General features: G+C 41.4%; 1 protein-coding gene across 1 annotated transcript in view; it reads left to right on the forward strand.

The window, feature by feature from the left end:
- The window catches only part of LOC113159810 (adhesion G protein-coupled receptor A3), a 168,792-nt gene that overhangs the window by 127,244 nt on the left and 18,939 nt on the right, over nt 1–22,609 (forward strand). Inside the window, exon 15 of the mRNA XM_026356735.1 lies at nt 16,793–16,920. Within this exon, the coding sequence (XP_026212520.1) occupies nt 16,793–16,920 (128 nt within the window). The remainder of the gene's footprint in view (nt 1–16,792; nt 16,921–22,609) is intronic.

Genomic DNA, 22,609 nt, shown 5'->3' on the forward strand with positions numbered 1-22,609 from the left:
GTAACCTGCCCTCTTTATTAGTGTTACCTTGACGACAAAGTTTCTTTAGGGGCTGTTGAGTTTGGAGGACTTGTTGGGAGATCATTTGGTCTCATTTAGGTGCTCATAGAAACTCACAGAATCTGTCACATTTCACATATTATATTTAAAATTTTCTATTATTACACTTTGAGTTGAAATATCTTGCTAAGATTAACTGTAAAATTCTGTCATGCTCATGTTTATAGATGTCTGACAGCGGTGCTCCAATCAACCCGTGGCATGAAAATCCTCCTTTTACCGTTGTGTGGTATTTTTGTGAATAAAGCAAATGGAGCTTAACAGTTTTACAGCTTTCTATAGCACTTTGGGGGCAGTGATTATGCTAAAGATCACATCTCATGAACCACAGGCGTAAACAGGTGGCATTCATCTGGTTAAACGGAGCAATTTGTGCAGCGAACAAACCACAGGAAAGAAAAAAGAAAGAAAGAGGGGTTTAAGATAAGGAAATGAAAATGTTCGTGCATGAAGTCCATTAACCCCACTTCTCGTTCGGAGGCTTCGTGGTCTCAGTAGGAGTATCCGCCTTTTCAGAATGGCTAAACAGACCACAATTCACTCGTCTTTGCTGCAGCTCCGTCTTAAACTAAACCAACCAAGACAGGATCCCATCTTGATACATTAGTTCTCATTGGTTGAGCTTTCTACAGGCTCGATACCAGCGTGACATTACTGCTGACTGCTGGAGCTGACCACAAGCTCCCGCCTCCCATACGGAGGAGCAAAATACCTCTAGAGTAGAACGACTATGAGAAGGCATCTGGCCTTTCTTTAAAGCTCTTACACACAAATAATCAGGCTGCACCACAAACAACATGTCAACCTTACTTTGGTGTTAGGTGCATCCTGATATGTTTACTGCCACCTTAATTATGTCATCAGGTTTTAAAAGGTGGTAACTTGGAAGGAATGAATACATAAATAGAAGCAGGGTAAAGGGAGATAAAATTAGAAAGGCCTCTGTGCTTCAGACTCATTGAGCAGACGCCAATTGATTGTGATTACACTCTTAAAAAAAACATCCTCTTAAGGGAGTTGTTTATTCAAATTCAATCCAAATTCGGTGTTTTCTTGTTTAGCAGTTATGGCGAATACACACATCCTGTAAGTTCAGTGCAGGAAATGTGTTGCTAATTGAAAATAACCTCCTGGCAACGTTCAGATCTTCTGTTCTTGTGTGTCTATTTTTCAGCATAGGAACATTTTCAAACTTGTGTGTCCTCATTAGTCCTTTGTCCACATCTGTGCTCAAGGCAGACATAATGAGACAACGAGTCAGTTTTTTCACTGTTCGCCCACTAGCAAGCCGCTGGCGTCAGCGGGGTTAACTTCATCCACTCGCCCTGGACTTAAAATCTCTGGCATTTTCCGACTAAACAAGCTTTGGTGCGGGTATGTTTTAGGAGATGAAGGGATTTACAGTGATAATGGCGATGACCTGTTTAGATATGCGGCCGTGTTTCACAGCTCTGTGTTGGCATTTTCTGTTGATGTAGTGGGAGGAGAGGAGGAAAGGGGTGATGGCAGACTATGATATCAGCACAAGGTGGGAGATTCCTTTTGATTGTGCGTTAGATGATAGTTTGTGTTAAAGGAATCATACAGTACAACACATGCCTCTTAACCCCTGGATAGTATTCTTGTTACAAATGCCTCGCAGCTTTTGGAGAACCAAATATTTCAGGAAGCATGGCTGTGGGTAAGGTTATATAATGAGTGAGATTTGCTGAGATAAAGATCGTTTTACAGATTATGGATTGTGTTGCAGCAATAAAACATAATTGCTGATAGTAAAAACAATTTTGCCCGAACCAACAGCTCAATATTTGGGGAAATGCATGTATTCACTTTCTTGCCCAGAGTTAGATGAGGAAATCAATACCGTTGTCATGCTAGACTGGTAAATATAATGTGACAGCCAGCAGCTAGTCAGCTTTACAGAAAGAATGAAGTCATGTGGTAACAACTAGCCTGAACCTTTTGAAACAGGATTTCAAACATTTTTACTGTGCATCATGTGGTTCTAGTTTGGGTAATACAAGTACAGTATATGAATGGGATTAAACTTCCCTATATTAAATTATCCCTCTGCGTCTCCCTAAAAACACTCCTCCAGCTGATGTCTACAGGAGATTTTAATTTAGATTTTAGATTATAGCATTTGGAGGAGTTCCGGAGGAACAGGTCAACCATAACAATTTCCATAGTCAAACCAACCAGACCTGAATTGACAAATTCAGTTTTTCAGATAGAAACAAATACATGTTTTATTATAATCTAGGCAGGGGGAAGTTTAATCCATGCAAATGTACTCACCAAAAATGAAGAAGAATAGGTAAAGTTGAAAATCTGTGAAGTTGCCCTTTAAAGTTCCTTACCATATAATATCTCATTTGTTTGAGTTGCAGTAAAGGTGTAGGTGCAGGTGTAAAGACACCATGTTGTGGATGTACAGGGGGTAGACTGTTTATTGGCCAGGAGTTAATTGGCAACCTGTGCCTCCAGGACTTCACTGTTCCCAGCCATCAAATAGTTTGGCATATATCCTGTGAAACCGCTACATGTCTTTCTTACGCTTCTAGGAGAGTAACCTTTTAGATAGAGTCCCATTGTTTCCGGTCTTTATTCAAAGCTAAGCTAACCATCTGCAGGCTCTAGCTGCACACTGAACAGGCAGATATGACAGTAGCATTGATCTTCTCATCTAACTCTCAGCAAGAAAGAACCATTTAGCATTTTCAAAAATGGTTAAAGATGTTGGTAAAACAGCTCCTGCACACTTGAAACTGTGAACAATGGTTTCCTGTGGATGCACAGAGCAAACTCCAAATGAGACTAAAAGCAAGCATAGTTTTACAGACCACGAGTAAACAGTAATAGCATTAAGCTTTGTCATAATTACCCAGCTTAAGCTGATTCTCAGAGTAAATGCTAATTATCTCAAGCTCACTTAGCATCAGCTACCTTTCACCCTTTACCTTACTTGCACTATTTCCAAATGTGGCAGCCGACAGATGAGCACTAATCCACTTCCATCCGTGAGTAGGCAGCCATGCAGCTTTCTTACAAGCCACTGGCTTAACCAGTTACTCTGAGGCTCGCGCTGTGCGGCATGAACTTGCTGCACGCAAGTTCAGGTTTGGGTTAGGTTAATATTTAATAAATGCACTCATGTTCCATTTGTAAGCATTAATTTAAACTTGATGTCAGCCATTATTATGTTAGCACATGGGGATTGCTTTGTGTGTGCCTGTCTGTGTGTGTGTGTGTGTGTGTGTGTGTGTGTGTGTGTGTGTGTGTGTGTGTGCGTGCTGAAACCACACCACCACTGCAGACTGTCTTTCTGTTGCAGAACAGGGAAGGATCTGGCTCATCTAGCAGCGCCCCCACCCATGCTCCCAGAACTGATTGCTGCTGGCCAATAAACTGACATGTGATGCAGATTGTTTTCTCCCTGACTAATGAGTTCAGAGCTCACAGACCACCATTTATCACAAACATCAACAGTTTTACTCTGGCATTGCTGGAGTAAGCCAATACTTACTATTGGCCCTTACCCCTAACACTATTACTATTTTTAATGCAGTCTGTATCCCTTGTTTAGCCACAATACAAATTGCATTGTTTAACCTATTGCTATTCATATTATTTATGCTCCTCAGCTGAATATATGAAAAATTCTAATGGCAGAAGCCATTGTCGCACGTAATGCATGTGTGCAAAGCGGAGTAATAGGCTATTCGGTGGTCTTGCGGTTTTGATGTTGTTTATATGCAGCCACTGATTAATTGGCAGCCAAAACTGTGCTACAGGTTTTCCAGAGAGGCAGCTCACTTGCTTGAAATGTAAAACTGTCCTTGCTGATAAACGGCCTTTATGACAGATAATGATGTAGTCACATTTTCATTTTTATTTCCAAGCTGATGATTTTGGCACATATTTTTCAAACATTTAGTAAGACGTGAATACTTGTAAGAAATGAAATTTGGTCGGGGTGTTTTTTGGTTTGTTTTTGTTGTGATAGTGCTTTTTTGTGGCCAAGCCATACATCTGCTGCACAGACCATGATTAGTCACAAATGATTAAAATGAAACAGGCTCCGCTCTCCCGACATACATGATTCATGGATTAAAACACTGTCTCAACACACAGCCTTGACCAAACAGTTCTCAAGCAAAGAAAAAAATGAATTGTTAACATCATAAATATGGCATCTGATCTGAAACTGTTGATGCCCAAAGCCCCCCCCCTCCCTCTCACCAGCTGTTCCCTAGTCGACAGTGCGACCCTCTGTGAACCCCAGAGACAGCTTGGTAGAAATGAGGGCATGCCGTGTAAACAGTCTCTCTCTCTGTCGTTCTCTTTCCCTCTCTCTCAGCCTGCGTTTGAGTTTCTGTCGCTGTCTTTCAGTTGAGTTGCTGTATTTGTACACTGCATTTAACGGAACTGGACAGCTCCTCATTTGCACATTGCTGGGAAGTCTAGACAAACACATTAGGAGCTTATTTTATCCTCTATTAGGGCAGTCTAGAAAGTGATCCAGCCCTGTGGCTGGCTGGCTGGCTGTCCGCATGTCCACCTCTGTTGTCAGCCAAGACAGCAGCTCCCAGAATGCCTGCCTCTGCCCCTCCATTACACTGCTGCTGCCAGGCTCCGATTAGCAAAGGTATATCACCACAAAAACCGGGAAGACAGAGGGTTAGAGGTGACAGGCATTTTCATAATGGACTTAACTCTTACAGGTGGTTTATTCTACATCATGGCCTCTTTTCACCATAACTAATCATGCTCACCATAAGCTCGGAATTTTGATCTGTGTCTGCATGGCTCTGTAAAGCATACTATGAGGAGAGATCATCCATGCCCTGCAGTTTGGTCTTCTTTATATCTACTGTAGCAGTGTGGAGCTGCTGCTGCTGCTGCAGCTGGTTGCTGGGCTTGTAATTAGGGAACAGCTATTGATGCAATGTGGTCCCCTGTGCACTTCTTTGGAAGAGATAAGGACAGCAGAGAATGAGACTTACATAATTTGAAGAGGGAGCGATAACATGACAGGCGTGGACGTATGTATTTTGGCCATGTCTATTTAAAGCATTTCATTTTTTTATTCTCCTCACAATGGGTGGTGTGGGCGGGGGTGAGTATTAATACTGTTTTCTTGCAAGAAAGTATTGTCTTGCTGACTGCCAAGTGTTTGTTAGATTAGATTCACCATGCTCCTTTGTTTTCATATTCAGTCATTCAACTACAAGACCACCTGATGATATCTGAGCCAAGCAATTCCGCACACATAGTAGCTGAAACAGGATTTTTTTCTTTTTGCACTCTGATAAGATGCACCAAGAAGTAGCATAAAGCAGGCATTTATCAGCGTAGAGCAGCCCTAAAGTCTATGGCTGGTAGCAGTCTTCCAATGTAATGAAAAGACCAAAACCCTGTTTTTTTTTTTTCATTCTAGAAAGCAATGCCTGTCTAACCAAAGCATGATACGCCCATATTGCGTTCTTCTGTGCCATAGAGCCCCATTGTTGTCCAAAAACTATTTAAAACACATTAATTAGACACACTGTTGTATTGGTTGACGTGTTCCTTCATTATCACGAACGTGGGCACTAGTTTATTTGAGTTTATCCCACACACACTGCCTTGCTGCAGGATTACAGCAGCATTTGCACGTGTTTGTGCAGCACAGTGCCCATCTGTTTTACATAATTGCTTAATCTTTTATATGAAATTAAAAAAATTGTGACCAGTTTTTAAAGACTCCATTAGGATCAAATGTTTGTGTCACAAACGTCTGTAGGAAGTATCGAGGGATGACTGGATCACTCTGGTCCTTTGATTGGCTCCCACGAATTGGTTTGTGGCTAAGACCAGTTGAAGTGTTTTAAAGGAAAGACAACTGGAGTAATATATCAGATAAAAGATACAGAACAAGTCAAAGGCTTTTATTTATTTATGTTATTTTGTACAGGGTAGGTTAATACCAAATGTGAAATAACACAACAAGAGTTCAGGAATATTTCTTCCGGGAAAGTCATAAAAATGTTGTGATGAAGAAGACCAGAGTTTCTTCTGCTGCAGAACATAAGTTCATTGGTGTTACCCACATTGGTGCTTCCCACAGTCCAAGTAGCAGACATATCTTTGGTCTGATGAGCACAAATTTGAGATTTGTTGCCATGTCTTTGTGATCAGGTGTCATCAGATGACACTTGGTTGTGGAAAATTCCAATAGTGTGCTAAGTAAGACAAATGGTGACTATTTCAATTTGAAATGTAAACCATGTGGCTTTGCTTCCAGCACAAATCTATTTGTGTTATTTCATAGTTGTGAGGTCGAATCTACAATGTAGAGAATAAAAAGAAACAGAAGGAAAAAAAAACATTGAATGATTGTTCAGTGCTTCTACTGGTCCACATTTGTGATTGGTATTATATTTGCAAAACCCACAATCACATTCAATGTCTCACAGGGTTTTTTTAAGGCACAAGACAGCTACTAGGAATAACTCCTCAAATCAAACAACCTCAGGAGAGTCTGTTGAAAGGCAGATTCCTCTCAGGGTGTGCAACAGCTGCTGTAGGCAGAAAAATAGGCATTAAAAATGATCAGATTGTAACAGTAATAGACACAAATAGGAATATGCAAGCTTGAGATTATAATGCAATGTTATCTAATACCTAAGAGTATCTATAATCTAATATTCTATAAACTACAGTGGGTCCACTTAAGTAGGTCTAAGGAGAGGGTCCACTGAAATAAGTCTGTGACAGATCCAATATCTGCATTTTGTATTCTCCAAGGTACCAGCTAGGTGGGATCATGGTGTTGTTTGGGTTAGTTACAACACATAGTAGTTTAAAAGTTAGTGGAAGCCCAGTCCAGACACTCTAGATAGCATTTTTTGATGCAGCAGACTGCAGCAACACCAGCTTGATGGATGGCAATAGAGATTCTTTTAAAAAGAAAACATTCCCCAGTGGAGTCGTCTTAAGTGTTGAGTGGCATCGTATCCTCAAGTGATTTCTCTTTGTATCCATCTTGGTTTGAGCTCATATATGTAATTTTTTTTCTGCGTGTGTGTCGGAGTGAATTACACAACCTTAGACAGGCCTTTGTATTGCTGTGCTTCAACTTCAAAGCTTGCTCAAAAATCTCCTTTCCGAAATCCTATTTCGCACGGGTGAACGATGTGCTCCGGTATCAAAGGTGAAAACTAATCTGGGTGCTGAAATTCCCTCCTCTTTCACTGTCCTGACACTTTGCCTTTTCCTTACAAATGACCCTAACGAGATGCAAACGTGTAAATTGCCAGCAGCGGAGATGGAGCGACCACTTAAGTCTAAATGGCAGAGATAGCACAACTGTCAGATGGTAAAATGGAGCTGGGCTGAGACCGAGGCCAGGAACCTGTAATCAAAAATGGAGGAAAACTGAATTGCAGTTGGGGCATGGAAGGATAGAGGGAAAAAAGACAGAGGGAGACATCAGAGTCAGACATCCAGTAGCTCCCTGAGGTGAGGGGGTAATGATTTACCTATGTGTCGTTCTCTGTCTCGATTGGTTTGCATCAACATAATGACACCGCTGCTCGTCTGCTTATCTGCTCTATCACTGCTTTCATTGTTGTCCCTGCTACAAGCTGTTTTCTGTCACATGCAGCACATAACATATTCTTCATGCATTTATTCTTTGCACAGTTGACTGCGTCGATTCAAGAGCATCCCTCACCCCTCTCCTCTCTCCTCACCTCTGTCTCAGGGGGCTAAATGCCGCCACAGTAAGAGAACATGGCAGCAACAGTCCAGCACTCTGACAGCACTGAAAATAGTACAACAAGGCATTTTTTAAGGCATTTATTTTTTCCTTTCATGGGAGGCGAATGCAACTCCCCTTACCAGCAAACATGCATTTTACTCTTAAAAGCTATGGTAACAATGCCGTTTCTATGGTGATGGAAACAGAGCCATCAAATGCCCAGCATTACACAGTTGTTTATTTTAATGCCAGCCAGCACTAAAAGGGATATTATAGGTTTCTACTGGAGACAGAGGAGGATCACATGAAAATGGTGGACAGCAACACGTCTGTGTGTGTGTGTGTGTGTGTGTTTGTGTGTGTGTGTGTGTGTGTGTGTGAGAGTGAGCTGTGCACTGTTTAGCACCACACAGGCGAGCGTAAGCTTATTTACCCACTGAGACCTCCATTGCCAGAGAGCGACGCATTCTGTCAGAGAGGGTGTTTGCATTGTGTTGCTTGCAGAGGCTGCGCTCACAGTGCATCCTCTCCACCGCATCGCCGTCCTTATGCGCTAACAGAGCAGAACCTGTGGAGTGCTGCTCTATTCTAATCCATTGTTACAGGAGAAAATGGCATGTTTTGCTACAGCGTATCGACCTGCGAGGGAATGAGGTGCCGGCCACTGTAATGTATGCTCCCACTCTGTGTGTGCTGAACAGCATGCCATCTCAGGCAGCTGAGAACAGAGTGTGAGCAACGTGTGTAAGAGGGTCGAGGCGTTTCTGGCATGTGCGCTTCTCCCTCGTGTGTGTGAGCGTGTGCACGAGCACACATCAAACCCCGTACCACTGAGCGTCCTGTAGTATGTAGCGATAGGAAGAGATGACTCACCCCTCTCAGACAGCTCCCACCGACCAGCTCCTTTTCACACACAAAGCAAGAAAACCCGTCGATGAGCAGAGTTTGAGGCTCGCTCTTAACATTTCTTTTAAAACAAACCAAAAGACTGAGCCTGTTCGAGAGGCTAGTCTCTTTCCAGCCTCTTTGCTTTAAATTTTAAAGCAATCTCCCCTCAGATTTATTTCTATTGATTCATGTTCACACACTGTTGAGATGGTAGGTCTTCTTTCAAGTATGGAGTAGCAGGGTTGTGGCTTGAATCCAATGTTTGGGGTGATAAATCTTGACATGACACTACAGTTGACTTCTGATGTCTGGTGTCGTTTTGTACTCAGCTCCAGTTTGGAACAATGCCTGGATTCAGCGAGCTCTCAGGCTAATGGATGTCTTGGGGAATCTTTTATCACTGTTTGCTCTCGCTTTTTTATTAACAAAGAGCAACATATGAAACTTTCTGATAGCAGGCTGCTTTTTTTTTGCCAGTCCTTACTGTCGCTCTCGTCTTTTCAGATGACAAAGTGTGTCAGCAGTAGCTAATTATTGTTTATTCTGTAAATAACTTCTCTAAGATTGAATCTCGTCTATTGAAAGCTTTGCTTGATCAAAGGTACTTTTTTTGAGGGAAGAAATAAGACAGCTCTGTGACAGCACTCTTATCACTTCGAGTGCTGTACATGTTAATTGTCACCGGATTTTTTTGGGAATTATTATGCAATAAACATGCTTAACCAGTTTTGGATAACAGGAAGCAACTTCAAACTGCAGTTGCCACTGCTTTTTAAACATCACACAAAGAAGACAAACTGTTTGCCCGAAGATTTGATGGATTTAAGATTGAATTTGTATTTTCTGGCAGCTGTGGCTCCTGAGGTAGAAAACGTCCTCAATTAATCCATGGGTGGGTGGGATTAAGTCCTGTCTCCTCTTGTCCATTCATCAGTGTGTCACTGATCAATACACTGAAACCCAAACTTGTCTCTATGGTTAAGGTCAGTGCATTGCAGGACATCTCCACACCTCAGATTTGGTCAATCTCAAGCTAACAGTATAAACCAGTCAACTTAACTAAAGAGTCTCCATGAATATAGCTCTAAACAAGCATGGCCTACATAAAGAAATATGTGCTGCTGTGTTTACAGTAGTTCACGGAAATAAATCAAATGCAAAAATGTTGCGACCTTTGAAGGAGGAAGAGTTGACAAAGTTCAGATAGAGCTTTGTGGAACTGGACAGCATGATTTTTCTGAGCGGAAGTGAACCCGAGCAAAAAGGGTTAGCTATCTCTTGTTGTTGCTCTCTGCTGCAGCTCTCCTTCTTGTGTTGGAGGTAGACTTTGGTGACACACTCCAGAACACAGTGACACGTGAAATCAGTTCGTATGTGTAGTTCGTAGTGTTTGTATGGTGTGGACCAGTATACATTTTCTTTTTTTCTTTTAGGCGTACCCTGCCTAACCTTACACCTTGTATCTCATTTTAACACGTTTTTGATAAGAGCGTCTGCCAAATGACTAAATGTAAATGTAAATTAGGTTTTGGTTAGGGTTAGGGAAAGGCAGTACACGTGATAAATTAAAAATCAATACAGGGTAGATTAGCATGGGCAATGCAACAGTATGGGCTAGGGAATTCATTATGTCCATGAGTGTCCTAACAATGACTGCCATACAAAAATGTATATGTGTGTGTGTGTGTGTGTGTGTGTGTGTGTGTGTGTGTGTGTGTGTGTGTTTGTGTGCACACACACATCATAGCAACTTAGGGTTCAGTGTCATACTTAAGCACACTGTTGTATGTGGAGGAGTTCGAGATCAAATCTAAGCTAATTTCATATGACGCCCCGTAGCTCCTTTAGCTTCTCGTACTAATACTACAATCATAAATGTTTGGTTACAACTGTGAGAACTTCATAGTTTACTATGCCTTTTACATAAGCATTTTGATTTTGTTGATTAAGCTTATTTTTGTCACTATTGCATACTGCTATACCTCCCCATATGTGGACTTAACTTCAACTTAAGTAAGTGATGTGAACAGTTCTGAACTGGACACTGGATCAAGACAAAATGAAAAGTGTCTGTGTTTCAATGAGAGTTCAAGAAAAGCACTTAAATCCCCAGTTGTCGCAGTGGAGCTACTCATTAAGACCAGCTGGCCTCTGGTCAGCTGAAACTCATAACTGTGTACGTGTAAAAGGAGGCATCATGAGCAGATCTTTGCAAGAAAAATAACAGCTAAAGAAAGAAAGAGATCAGAGTCATTTCAGTGTCTCTGCCCTATATTAAAAAGCAATCTTCTCCCTGCTTTCACATTTGCTCATATTGATTTATTCTCCTCATAGCTGACTTGAGTATTCATGTGTCTTTGTTCCAGCTGTAGCAGGGGGTTTGCCTTTGAGCTGGTACTCTGTTTGCAAGGTTGGACATTTATTTCATAGTCACGCTTTAAATATCTCCACAGAACAGCAATTACAGAAACTTCTCTATAGGAATGTTGAATAGCCTAAAGCTAAATACAACACTTCTAATCTGAGGCTCTAGAGAAATTAATGCTGATGAAACAATGGTCCCTTGATGTTTGAGGAGATAAATACAACACTGCTGATATGTGTGAGCTTCAAATGACAGTGCACGTCTAGAGGGGCTCCATCCTTTATGCCGGCGAGGTTCCTCATCAGCTCATAATGCTTGTTGATTTGATGGATGTGCACTTGATTTCCACATGATTTGATTACTTATTTCACGGTGGACCTTGTTTGTCTCCGCTGTTGAACATTCACAGGGCAAGGTGCTGATTACGAGCATGACCGTATTTCAAAACTAGGAGCTGAGTGACAGCCACAAGGTACCGCCGAAACATTGATGACCTGCGTTAATGGTGCATGACTGTTCTTCTGACTGTTGTCAGGTCCGGAGGTTATTCTGTCCCGCTGCTGCCCTGTCTCTCTTTGTTATCCAGTGGTGAATGGGCAAGCCAGAGTGGGTTTGATTTGCACACTCACTCCCGGTTCTGTTCCAGCGTTCGCGCAGCCACTCAAGGATGATAAAATACAGTGGTGGATGGGAGTTGGGAGCCGGAGGCCCGCAGGCTGTTCACTAGAGGATTTTAATTTTGTTTTTCTCTCACTCCCTTTCTCTTCCCTTCCTTCCACAATGTTTGGGCATTCTTGCGTGCACCACTGTTGATTACAAGAGAGAAAGCAGCACATTTGCGAGGGCGTACCGTATGTCACAGAGTGGCTTATAGATTCTGCAGCATCAATTATAAACAAAATGCATTAAAGTGGTTAGAGTCTGGGATTTTTGTTTTTTTATGCAGGATTTACAAGTTGTATAGTTCATCATCATAACCAATCTCTGGGCTAAAACAAGACACAGAGCCTGTAAGTCCTCTCAGCTCAGCAGTATATTTGTCCCATTTTATTTTGCAGGCCTGATAACCTTGTACCCACTGTGCCTGTGCGCTGAGATTATGGATCAAGTTTAATTGACTCTGGTAATCTGATTTTGGCATGGAGAGGGAGGATCCTGGATTAAAGTTGTAACTACAACACAAACAGCGGATCAGGGGCCTGTTTAGCTGCTGAGGTTACGGGGACATTGGAGGCATGTGTAGACATTACATGCCAGTGTTAATCCAGAGTATACTAAGATAAAATATACCCTGTATGCTAACGTTGTTGCCTTGTTGTAATGAATTGCACTGTCAAAAGGTCACTCACATTGCCCTGCTGCACAGTAATAAAGGGGCCACAGTGCTGTGATGTAATATGATAACAGTAATCATAATAACTGGAGTGGAGAAATCACATTTGAGGCTGGCTCCTCCTGTCCATAGCTGACACTGTGCTATTGACTTCTGCAAGGAAATGTACAACAGGGAGGAGTTGTTTGGAGCCTGCTGCAAGCTACGGCAATGGTCAATCAGTCACCATGACAGCTAAGATGGTTCCCACAAGGGAATTGCAATTTTACAGTCTCTAACTGTTAAACAGTGCACTGAAACCTTCACATAGCTGAACTACGCTCACCTGGCAGCTAAAACTAATGCGCTCTAATATAAATTCCTGTTAGTAATCCACCTTCCTGAAGGTGGTGTTGAAACTGAGCAAGGTCTTTATTCAAATAATTGATCATTTTTGAAAAAGACTATTGCGTGGATAATAGCAAGCGACTACCTGAGTCAGTGTTCAATATGAGCATTGTACGTTCGTCCCACTCGAGCCTTCTCTTCTTGATTGTGCTGTAGCAGTTTGCCCACATCACCCCGGGAGCATAAACACTGCTTCACACAAACACTGCCATATGAACAATTTGTTCATGGCAGCCACTTCCACCTCGCCATTTTACTTTGGGTCAGTCCATCGACTGAAAGGGAGAGACTCCCTTCATTCTTCTTCCTTTTTTTCCTCTGCCTTCTGTATGTCTTCCTTTATTCTTTATTAGAAAACTTTATTTGTTCTGGGAAGGGATCTGCTTAGCAAGCATACTCCGTTCTAGCTTTGACCTTCTTCAATTTTATAATATGCTGCCGTACAATATATGCTGCTCCATAAAAGGACAGTTCTTCTACTGTTGGCCATGAAGCAGCTGTTCAGCACCTTGCACTAAGCTACTGATGTAACAGTTGTAAAAGAAGGCTTGTTTCTCGTTAACCAGTCTGGTTTTCCTCGAACGTTAGCCTACTGCTGTCGGTCACAGGCTGATCTGAAAGCCAGATCTACCAGCACTTATTCAAGAAGTTCGTCTGTCTATGCTGCACTGTTTCGGTATGTCTCTGTTACCTAAGGAACATACTGCTGTCCAGATCTGAAGACCTTTCCCTCTTCTGCAGCTTTGTTCACCTCTGATTTTCAGCTCCATTATCAACAGTTCAGCTGGGATGGGGATGTTAGTCTGTATTTGTTCAGCTGGATGCTGGGAACAGTACATTCTGTCGTTAGCAGGGCTTTTAAGCTTTTAATCTGTGTCCAATTTGCAGGGGCACTAGCTCTAAATGTGTTTCAAGCTCATGCAGGGAAAAAGTTTATAAAATGAGAGTACAAATGCTAAAATTGTGTGATTTGTGCCTGGGGTGTTAATGGACAATGCAATGTTTGATAGATAGCCTGTAGCCTGCAGTGTGACTAAAAAAATGAAACGAAGAAATCACACAAATTGTTCAAAAGTACCATCTCTTAAAGATGCCTCATGTCAATTTATTACCTTTTAGCAGAATGAGCGCCTGATTTTTGTGAGTAAACACTTCCAAGATGCATGGTGTTATTGATTCGGAGGAAAAGGCAGCACACAGCTCACACAGCTGCGAGCCGGCAAGCTTTATTTGTTGTTGGGGGGGATGGGAGAAATGGTTAAAGACGCTGGCGGTGAGAAGCTGACATTTTCAGCCAATATTATATGCCCGGTGATCATTATTATATGTCCCGTGAGAACGTTTGACTTCCTCCATCACGTTTAACTGTTGCTACCGTCACTCACCATGTGACACATCAATACATCTGAGCTTGATTGGGTTTTGACCAGTGCAGTCACTGATTCCTTCAGAAACGTTTCCTCTTTGACCTTTCATTAAGTGGATGTTTGTGTGGGGTTATTTTTCATGATCTAAACTGCTATGAAGTGCTATTATATAAATCAGCTTACTGACTTAAAAGCTCTATTTCAGCAGGATTTCTTGCTGATGCCTTAGGCCGTGATTTTTTTTTTTTTTTAACAACATCAATTCATTGAGCTGTAATTAACACCAGTTTTCATTGTCCTTCCCTGACATCGCTTAGAGGACAATTACAAACTTAATAATTCCCTGTAAATCTGTAACTACCAAATTATATGAAGCTGGAGTTCTCCCCAAAAAAGCCCACTCTCCTACAGTTCTCTGTGTCTTTTTTTTTTTCCTCTCCTCTATCTCTGTGTGTGCTACTGTGTTCATTTTATTGCTCAGGTCTAATTGCAGTCCTCTCTCCATCTCCTCCTCAACTCGTCCCGCTTGTCACGGCCAAGCCAAAGGCTATAAAACCATAAATGTCTGTATTTCTAAAGATCGATGATCGCACTGATTTGTCTTCACTTTTTAGTTAGGTAGGAATAGTCCTTAAGAGATATTATTTCAGGGTATAAAAGCTGCTCTAATAAGTCTTTTGTATTCGGAGTGGATCAAATGACTATGTGTATGTGAAAGGTGTCACTCTCAGAGAATTATCACCCCTCTCTGCAGTTTCCCTCAGCTCTGTGGTGTGCTGCACATCTGGCATCTTAATGTTTTAAATTTAACAGCATCCAACTTTACAGGTGTGACCAGTTGCATAACTGTCACTAGCCTCATCTCAGAAGCAGCAGGCAGCAGATTTTTTTTCAAACACTATATTGATCCCCATTGGATCAACAAAAAAAATGGTTGTTTGACAGCTGCACATAGATGATGGCACTACTACAGGGTTTCAGTGTCCTGTTCGAGGACACCTTGACATGTGGCCAGGACTCACTTCAAAGACAGTACACATTCAGTTTACAGTCATATGTCGTGGAGCTTTCCAGCCAATGACTGTCACTTTTGTAGCTAATTTGATAATTACTATAATCCCTGAAGCACTGTGCAGGGTGTGGATGGCAGAAGGGTATAACGGGGTAAGGAGTGAGTCTCATGCTACTGCGAGCTTATTGAGGTGCAAGCTGCAAATTGAAGCTTTAAGCTAACTTAACAGTAAACTGGTTAAAAATTCATCTTCTGTTAAAAATTTCAACTTCTTCCAGCTGATTGTTTTATAGAACATTGTGAGCGTAGAACAGATAAACACACGTTTTGGTTCGTCGAAGTCGAGGTGAGACCATGTTCGGAATTGACAGTATTTGCATAGTATTGCTCTACCTAGAAACCCACATGCAGACGTTTTCTATATTTGCAGTATGGTTAATGGATGTAAGAATACATTTACAGGGACTATACATTCTGCAAACCAAATTCAAATGATGTCGGGGAAAAGGCACAACAACATCAGAGCAATGACTGCTCGTACCTGAAATTAGCACCTTTAAAGGTTACATTGCTAATATTTCTCTTTACAACTTGGGTAGATGTCTTGGCTTCTAGCATTCCGCTATTTCACTATTTAATAATAACTACTAGGTGTTATTAGACCTGGTGATGAGAGTTGAAGCGAGCGTCTCTTCCACACATTCTCCTGCTCTACATTTCCCCAGGGTCATGTCCCCCAAACCTTTCATTTCAGCTCGGGCCACAAATTTACAACTGTCCTTATAAATGCTCAGTTGAAGGTCACGACCCTTCACAGGTCCCGACAGTCTCATCAGCCTTTAGATAAACAGAGAGAGAGAGAATATCCCACTTGGCTACTCACTGAGACGGTGATGGAGTCAGACAGCGTGTATGTGGATCACTCTCGCAGACACAAACTCACACAGTGAGCTGCCAGGGTTATGGAGATAAGGTGCGCTTTATTTAGCCACGTCAACATGATGGAGCCTAAATCGTGACGTCACTGTTGGCTCTGTGCACCTGCCGATGGCACAGAGCGAGGGCAGTTGAGTGCATGAGAAGTGGGTACACTGATTTTACAATTGGCTTGTTTTATCTCTCAATACAACAGATGTAAAGCTAACAAATAGAGCAATTTTGATCAAAGCTTAATGAATGTCTGTCAACAATGTGTCTATTGGAGACACAGAAAGCGATTTAACTTTGTTGTCTTTTTGCATGGCTCCTTTCTTTTGCTCTTTATATTGGCAGACTAGGCAGCTTATGCTATTGTTGAATTCACTGGCTCTGGCTGAGAGTGTCAGCTAAATGCCTGAAATGCAAAATGTAAATGCAGGGGCGAAGAATATTCACTCGACTGTGTTGTTACTCACTTATGCTGATTTGGACAGCGTTCTAACTCAAAGACATATCCTTGACTTTCATTCGTTTGATTTTACTTGCACAGTGTACCCATGCCTGTGCATATGGAGAGCTCATCGCCTTCGTCTTTGGGTGGATTGTATGAAAAGCCGTCACCAGTTCTCCCTCACTGATTACTTTTATGATACTGTATTTAGAAATGACTTTTGTCTCACCTCCAGTGTTCCTCTCTCTCTCTCTCTCTCTGCCTCAGGATCTGAAGAAGGTGCTGTCTTTCCCCCCATACCCTGGGGAGTTTTTGCACCCGGTCGTGTATGCCTGCACGGCGGTCATGTTGCTTTGCCTCTTCGCCTCCATCATCACATACATTGTGCATCACAGGTAAGACGAACTACTGTAGTAGTAGTAGTAGTAGTGTAGAAGTACTGAATCACTTATTGTGCTGGACAATGTTGCTTTTTCAATGGGAGTTTGTGTATTTATCCAGGTGTGATTCAGATGTCGTTTACTCCTCTTGATTGGGTGTCACCAGCGTTTTAAGAAATGTGTTCCACATGGTCCATTTGCTTTGTTTCATATCCCAGAAGATTCTCCTTTCAGTAGAAATGGGTCTGGATTATTGGGTTAATGCCTACATCTCTGGACACTACTTATGTAAAGTTTGTTTTTGACTCCTCCGTCACAGATCCTGCTATGACTGTGGTGTGAGTCAGATGCTTTAGGCTGGCATAAAGCACTGCAGCCGACCTGACTAAGAGGATTTAAAACACATAAAAAGTGTGTGTGTGTGTGTGTGTGTGTGTGTGTGTGTGTGTGTGTGTGTGCGTTTGTTTTAGACAGGCACAGCAGAAATGTATTGGATTTCTAAGGAGTACTAAGGAGTAAAAAAGGCCACCTTTGTTTCTCCCAATGGATATGAGGACACTGCTTTTAAACTTTAAACAGACATTTGTCTGCTCTTCTTAGGCTCATCTGCCATCAGTGTTGTTATTAAAGCAGGAGTTAGCCTCGCTAGTAATTCATCATCTGTTGTTCTTGAAAAGCATCAGTCACTTCGTCATATCTGTGGCATTCACGTGGTGTCATTGTAATAGAGCTCCATCCATTTTAATATAAATAAAATAGGAAATGTCTCAAATGTCACGTCATGATTCTGTGAAATATTTAAGAATTGCTGTGTTATTCTTAGTATCACACAGTTAAGGTGGTATATTTTCAGACAGAAATTGGGATTTCTTTTTCCTGACTTTCTCTACCTAAAGGACAAACTTTGTGGAACTGCATGAAGGTGCAGCAGCAAGCATAGCTCATATCCATCTGTGACACCTGGTAGACTGCATCCTTCTGCAGTCAGACAGTGATGACAGCATCAGGGACTCCAAACAGTCACTGTCATGTAGCACTGCAGTACTGACTGAAGGATAGGTTGAAAAAGAAAAAAAAAAAACCTGACACAGTTTCAAAACTGCATTTTTTATTGAAACTGTGAAATCAGTAAATTCTACTGATTGTGTACAATTAGTGGCTTAAAATTGCTGCTGTTCAGAATTTAAAAAATAAAATAAAATTGAGGTGAAGAAAGAAACCCTCAACAGAACTCTTTGTTTAATGAAATGGTAGTAACACTAAACTATTTACACAGAAAACAAATGTTTTAACTGGTGCTTTGATGAGGACAACATTATAGAGCTTGGCATATCCAAGGATAGGTAACCACCTGGTGCAGTTGTTAGGTAATAAGTTGACTGACACTAGTTGATGGTGGTTAAAAAAGACTCAATCATCATGCTGAAGCACTGCTGCACAGGCGTAGCTGAAATGTCTGTTCACTGACGCGTGACAGTTGGAACTCAATCAAAGGAAACATCTCATTGATTTGAGTGTGCAAACCCTCTCTTTTATACTTAACTTATATTTTATTGAGCAAAATCTTTTCCATTTTTTTTTTTTACCACCCCTGACAGGGGAACAGAATCATTTGTGTTGCAGCCGTGTTACAAGAAAATTGGAAACCTTAGAAAAACTAGTATACAGTGGCAAGAAAAAGTATGTGAACCATTGGAAGCGAGGAATTTTGTGGTTGCATGTACTAATTTGTCATAAAATGTGATCTGATCTTCATCTAAGTCAAATTAACAATATTAACAAATATAATGTGCCTAAAATAATAATAAAGGAAAATCTGATTTATCCTATTAAGAACAACCATAAAAAAGTATGTGAACCCTTTGAATAACAACCTCAATAATGCTAACTGGATCCAGGTACAAGCATACCTGGAGCCTTGTTAAGAAAATTTGTTTGAAGGTGTGGACTAGTGCTACTTCAACTGATAAAAGAAGGGTTTGCTCATACTAGAAGAATACGCTTATGTGAGCCATACCTCACCAAAAGGAGCATCAGGGATCTATGATAAAGCTGGAAAGGGTTACAAAGTGATGTCAAAGAGTTTAGGAACTCACCAGTCTACAGTTAGACAAACAATCTACAAATGAAGACACTTTGGGACTGTGGTTAAGCTATCAAGAAGTGAGCGTCTAGTCAAAATGACCCCAAGAGCACAACAAACACTCATCAATGAGGTAAAGAAAACACCAAGTCCTCAACAGAATGGCTTCAGAAATACTAAATCCACCTTTTGGAGTGACCAAGTCAGGGCCCAGACCTCAAACCAATAGAGAGGCAATGGAACAACTTGAAGGGAGCCACACATGAGACGTCCACAGAATATGACAGAGCTAAAGCAGTACTGCAGGAAGAATGGGCTAAAATCCCTCCTGCACAAAGTGAAGGACTGATCCACAGCTACAGGAAGAACCTGGTTGAGATTTTTGCAAGGGTTCACATACTGTTACTACTAGCAGTATGAGAGTTTTATGTTGTGTTTGTTCATTTGTAACTTTGGCGAAGATCAGATCGCATTTCATGACCGATATACAGAAAAGCAGGAAATTACAAATGCCTGAATGTGTGTCTTGATTCCTGAACACCTCACCTCAGGGCTTCTTGAACTATCCCAGTTTCTATCAATGTGTGCTCCGACTAGCACATCCAGGTTTCTGAAACTATGGTGTTTACATAATGCATCACTGAGATGCTCCAAGAGCCTAATTGTAACCAGGTTACTTGGGGCATGTAAACACAGTCATTCATCACAAAATGCTTCTCACAGCTAAAAGACATTAATTCCAGAACAAGCTAGAGTGAGAACAAGCCCATATTTAAGATATGAAGCTGGAGCTTTTGTGGTGTCTGTCACACACAGGGGAGGGTTAGAGGGTTTTTCTTTCAACGGCGCACATATTAGCAAACTCCAACACTTCCTCCTCCTCCACACATCCCTGTAGGCACTCCCCAGTACTAAAACACATCTCTGTTTAGTAACACTTTAGTTGTGTAGTATCACTCCAGCTGACTGACAGTATCCAAGCTGTGAAGCACAGGGACTGTGTTAAATGGGCAAAAAATGTGAGAGAGGCTGTTTGAGGACAAGTGGAGTAGATTGTGCATGTTTGAATTTGTCACCATCACAGTCCAACTACACTAACACACAACACACACACGTATACTATATTAGCTGTTGTTTCATTCTGATGGTGGGTGCAGTAATGATGCATCATGCACTGTTTATGTAAAGGACCAATGTAATAGGTAAATGTGGTTCGTATTCATCCAACTTGAATTTGAACTTGGAACCGTCAGTGGCTATAATTCAACTCTTCTTTGTTTTGTGAGTGAGAGTTTGGCTGCATTTAACTCAGCATTAACATCCATATTAACACCATCTCCGCCTCCACCTGCTCCACTCTGGACCTCCACTCTTTCCTCTGCTGTGTTTACCTTGTGTGTGTGTGTGTTTATTCCCCTCCAATAAACTTGTTTATTGCCTCCTATAAGTATTACAAATTAGAACTTCGCTAAAGACTATGATGTGATGAATGTTTTGAATAACATAATAGTAATTTTATGAGCAATTTTATGAGTGATAGTTTGTGGAAATAAATCTCTTGTGGAGTTGAACCACATCCAAACGCACTGATTTGTAATCAAGATCACTGTTTTATGATTTCTTTTCTGAGCTTAGCAATGAAAATCCCACCTCTGAAGTGTGTCTGTGAGCTCTCCTTCACTCTCAGAGTGCATCTTGGTTCAGTCCAGGTTGACTGCACAATGAGCTGCTGACTTACTTTGATCCACCATTTTAATACACACACAGTTGCCAACTCAGTTGCAGAACTGCACTGCAAATCTTTCCATTTGGCATAACAACAGTTTTTCCAGTGATTGTAGATCAACGATATGTTTTACATTAAAGGGTTATTCCCCCTGCCTTTCAGATTGTGTCATAATCCTAATTAAATTATAAGTATAGTATAATTTTTCTCCTGTATAAAAAACAGCAATTGAATGTTGTCTGTGTAATGTGCTTACAAAAACTGTTGTCAGCACTGCACTGCATAGCTTTGTCTGTTTACATCAGCCAAAGCTGGAAAATGTCAAATTAGTTGTGACTGTGTTGATAAGGAGGAGAAAAACAATAGGGATTTGGGATAATAGACTATTGGAGCAATTAGCAGCTGTAAAGCCAGATATTTTTCAGAGATGCAACAAAACAGAGCTAAACATATTGTCCTTACATTCACAGGTACAGTGAAGTAAAACCATGACTCATGAAATGAATCTGTCGTTGACTGTATCTGTTTATTAACACGTTTGCCACAACACATTTAAAGGCTGATAATAGTCCATGATTATAGCTTGTTATTGTAAGTGGCTAATGTAATGTTTGTGTCATATCTACAATAAAATACAATACACTTTATTGCATTGTACAGGAATGTTATTATTTTGTACATGATTTGTCATAGTGATGCAGTTTACTGGATATTGAAATCAGAAAGGCTCCAGCCATCTGAAATATAAGGAGTTATGGATGGATGGATATGTTCGACCATAAAACTCTTCACCATTATTACGTCCGGATATGTTCAAGTATAAAACTCTTCACCATTATTATGTATTAACGTCCGTTTCCCCATTAACAGTGCTGGTATGTTTGGTTTATGACACTCAGCAGCATGCTTGGAACACGTGTCTCACTAGTGAAATTGCTTGGCTGAAATCACCATTTGTATACTGTGTGTTATCTTATGCTGTCCAAAGCTTTATTGTCCCTCACAGTTGGTTCTGCTGTGGGTGCAGGGTGAGAGAGCTGATGCAGACAAAGGACAGTTTTATTCTCCCTGCCCTCTGAGAGATGGGGATGTGGAGGCATGCCAGGTTAATGTACTTGACCCAGTGAAAGCCCAGAGCAGAGCCTATGAAAACCACCTTCCAGGGAGGCCAGGAGCCGGCCTGATTTATGGCCTCTTTGCTGGATGGAGTTCAGTACCTGGATCGCAGCAGAGGCATAGAGAACAGCAGCTTTAACTCTCCCCCCCTCTATGCGGAGCAGTGAAGCCCGGCCCCAGACACGCCTCGTAGCTCACTGCTGAGCCACTGCTTCATCTACAGTTGGCTCACGCGCAGCCGGGGCTCCGCTCCTCCATTTTGGGGAGTGGAGATTTCCAGCACAGGGTTATATAAATGGTGACAGTGACTGTACAGATGAACAGCAGGGAGCTGACACTGGCGAGTCATTAAAAGAATCAATGGCCTGTTAATTCACACAGTAAGACCAAAAAATGTTGGTATTGTCTGACCTATTTAGTCTGTTTTCTGACAGCTGGATGGAAACTGTCAAAGTGGGTTAAGTGCCCTGCCACAGGCTATGTAGCCCCCCCCCCCGACTGATGCCATATTTTACAAAGTGGATATGAGCGCGTAGTTCAGCATGAATTGGCCCAGTCAACTGGAAACAATATCGTTTTATTTCATCATCATCAAACCAGCAGAGTGATTTCTATTTGTGGTCATATGCATTGCCAAAGCATGTGCTTTACATGTTTAAGTGGGTTGAGAGAGCAGTGTTGGACAACACTGAATAACACACTGAGCTCTTACAAAGATCATTCTGAATTCTATCATTCTGAAATAAAGATTTTACAGTTTGTTGTTACCAATTTGTTAA

The sequence above is a fragment of the Anabas testudineus genome, chromosome 15 (assembly GCF_900324465.2).
Source record: "Anabas testudineus chromosome 15, fAnaTes1.2, whole genome shotgun sequence".
NCBI lineage: Eukaryota > Metazoa > Chordata > Actinopteri > Anabantiformes > Anabantidae > Anabas > Anabas testudineus.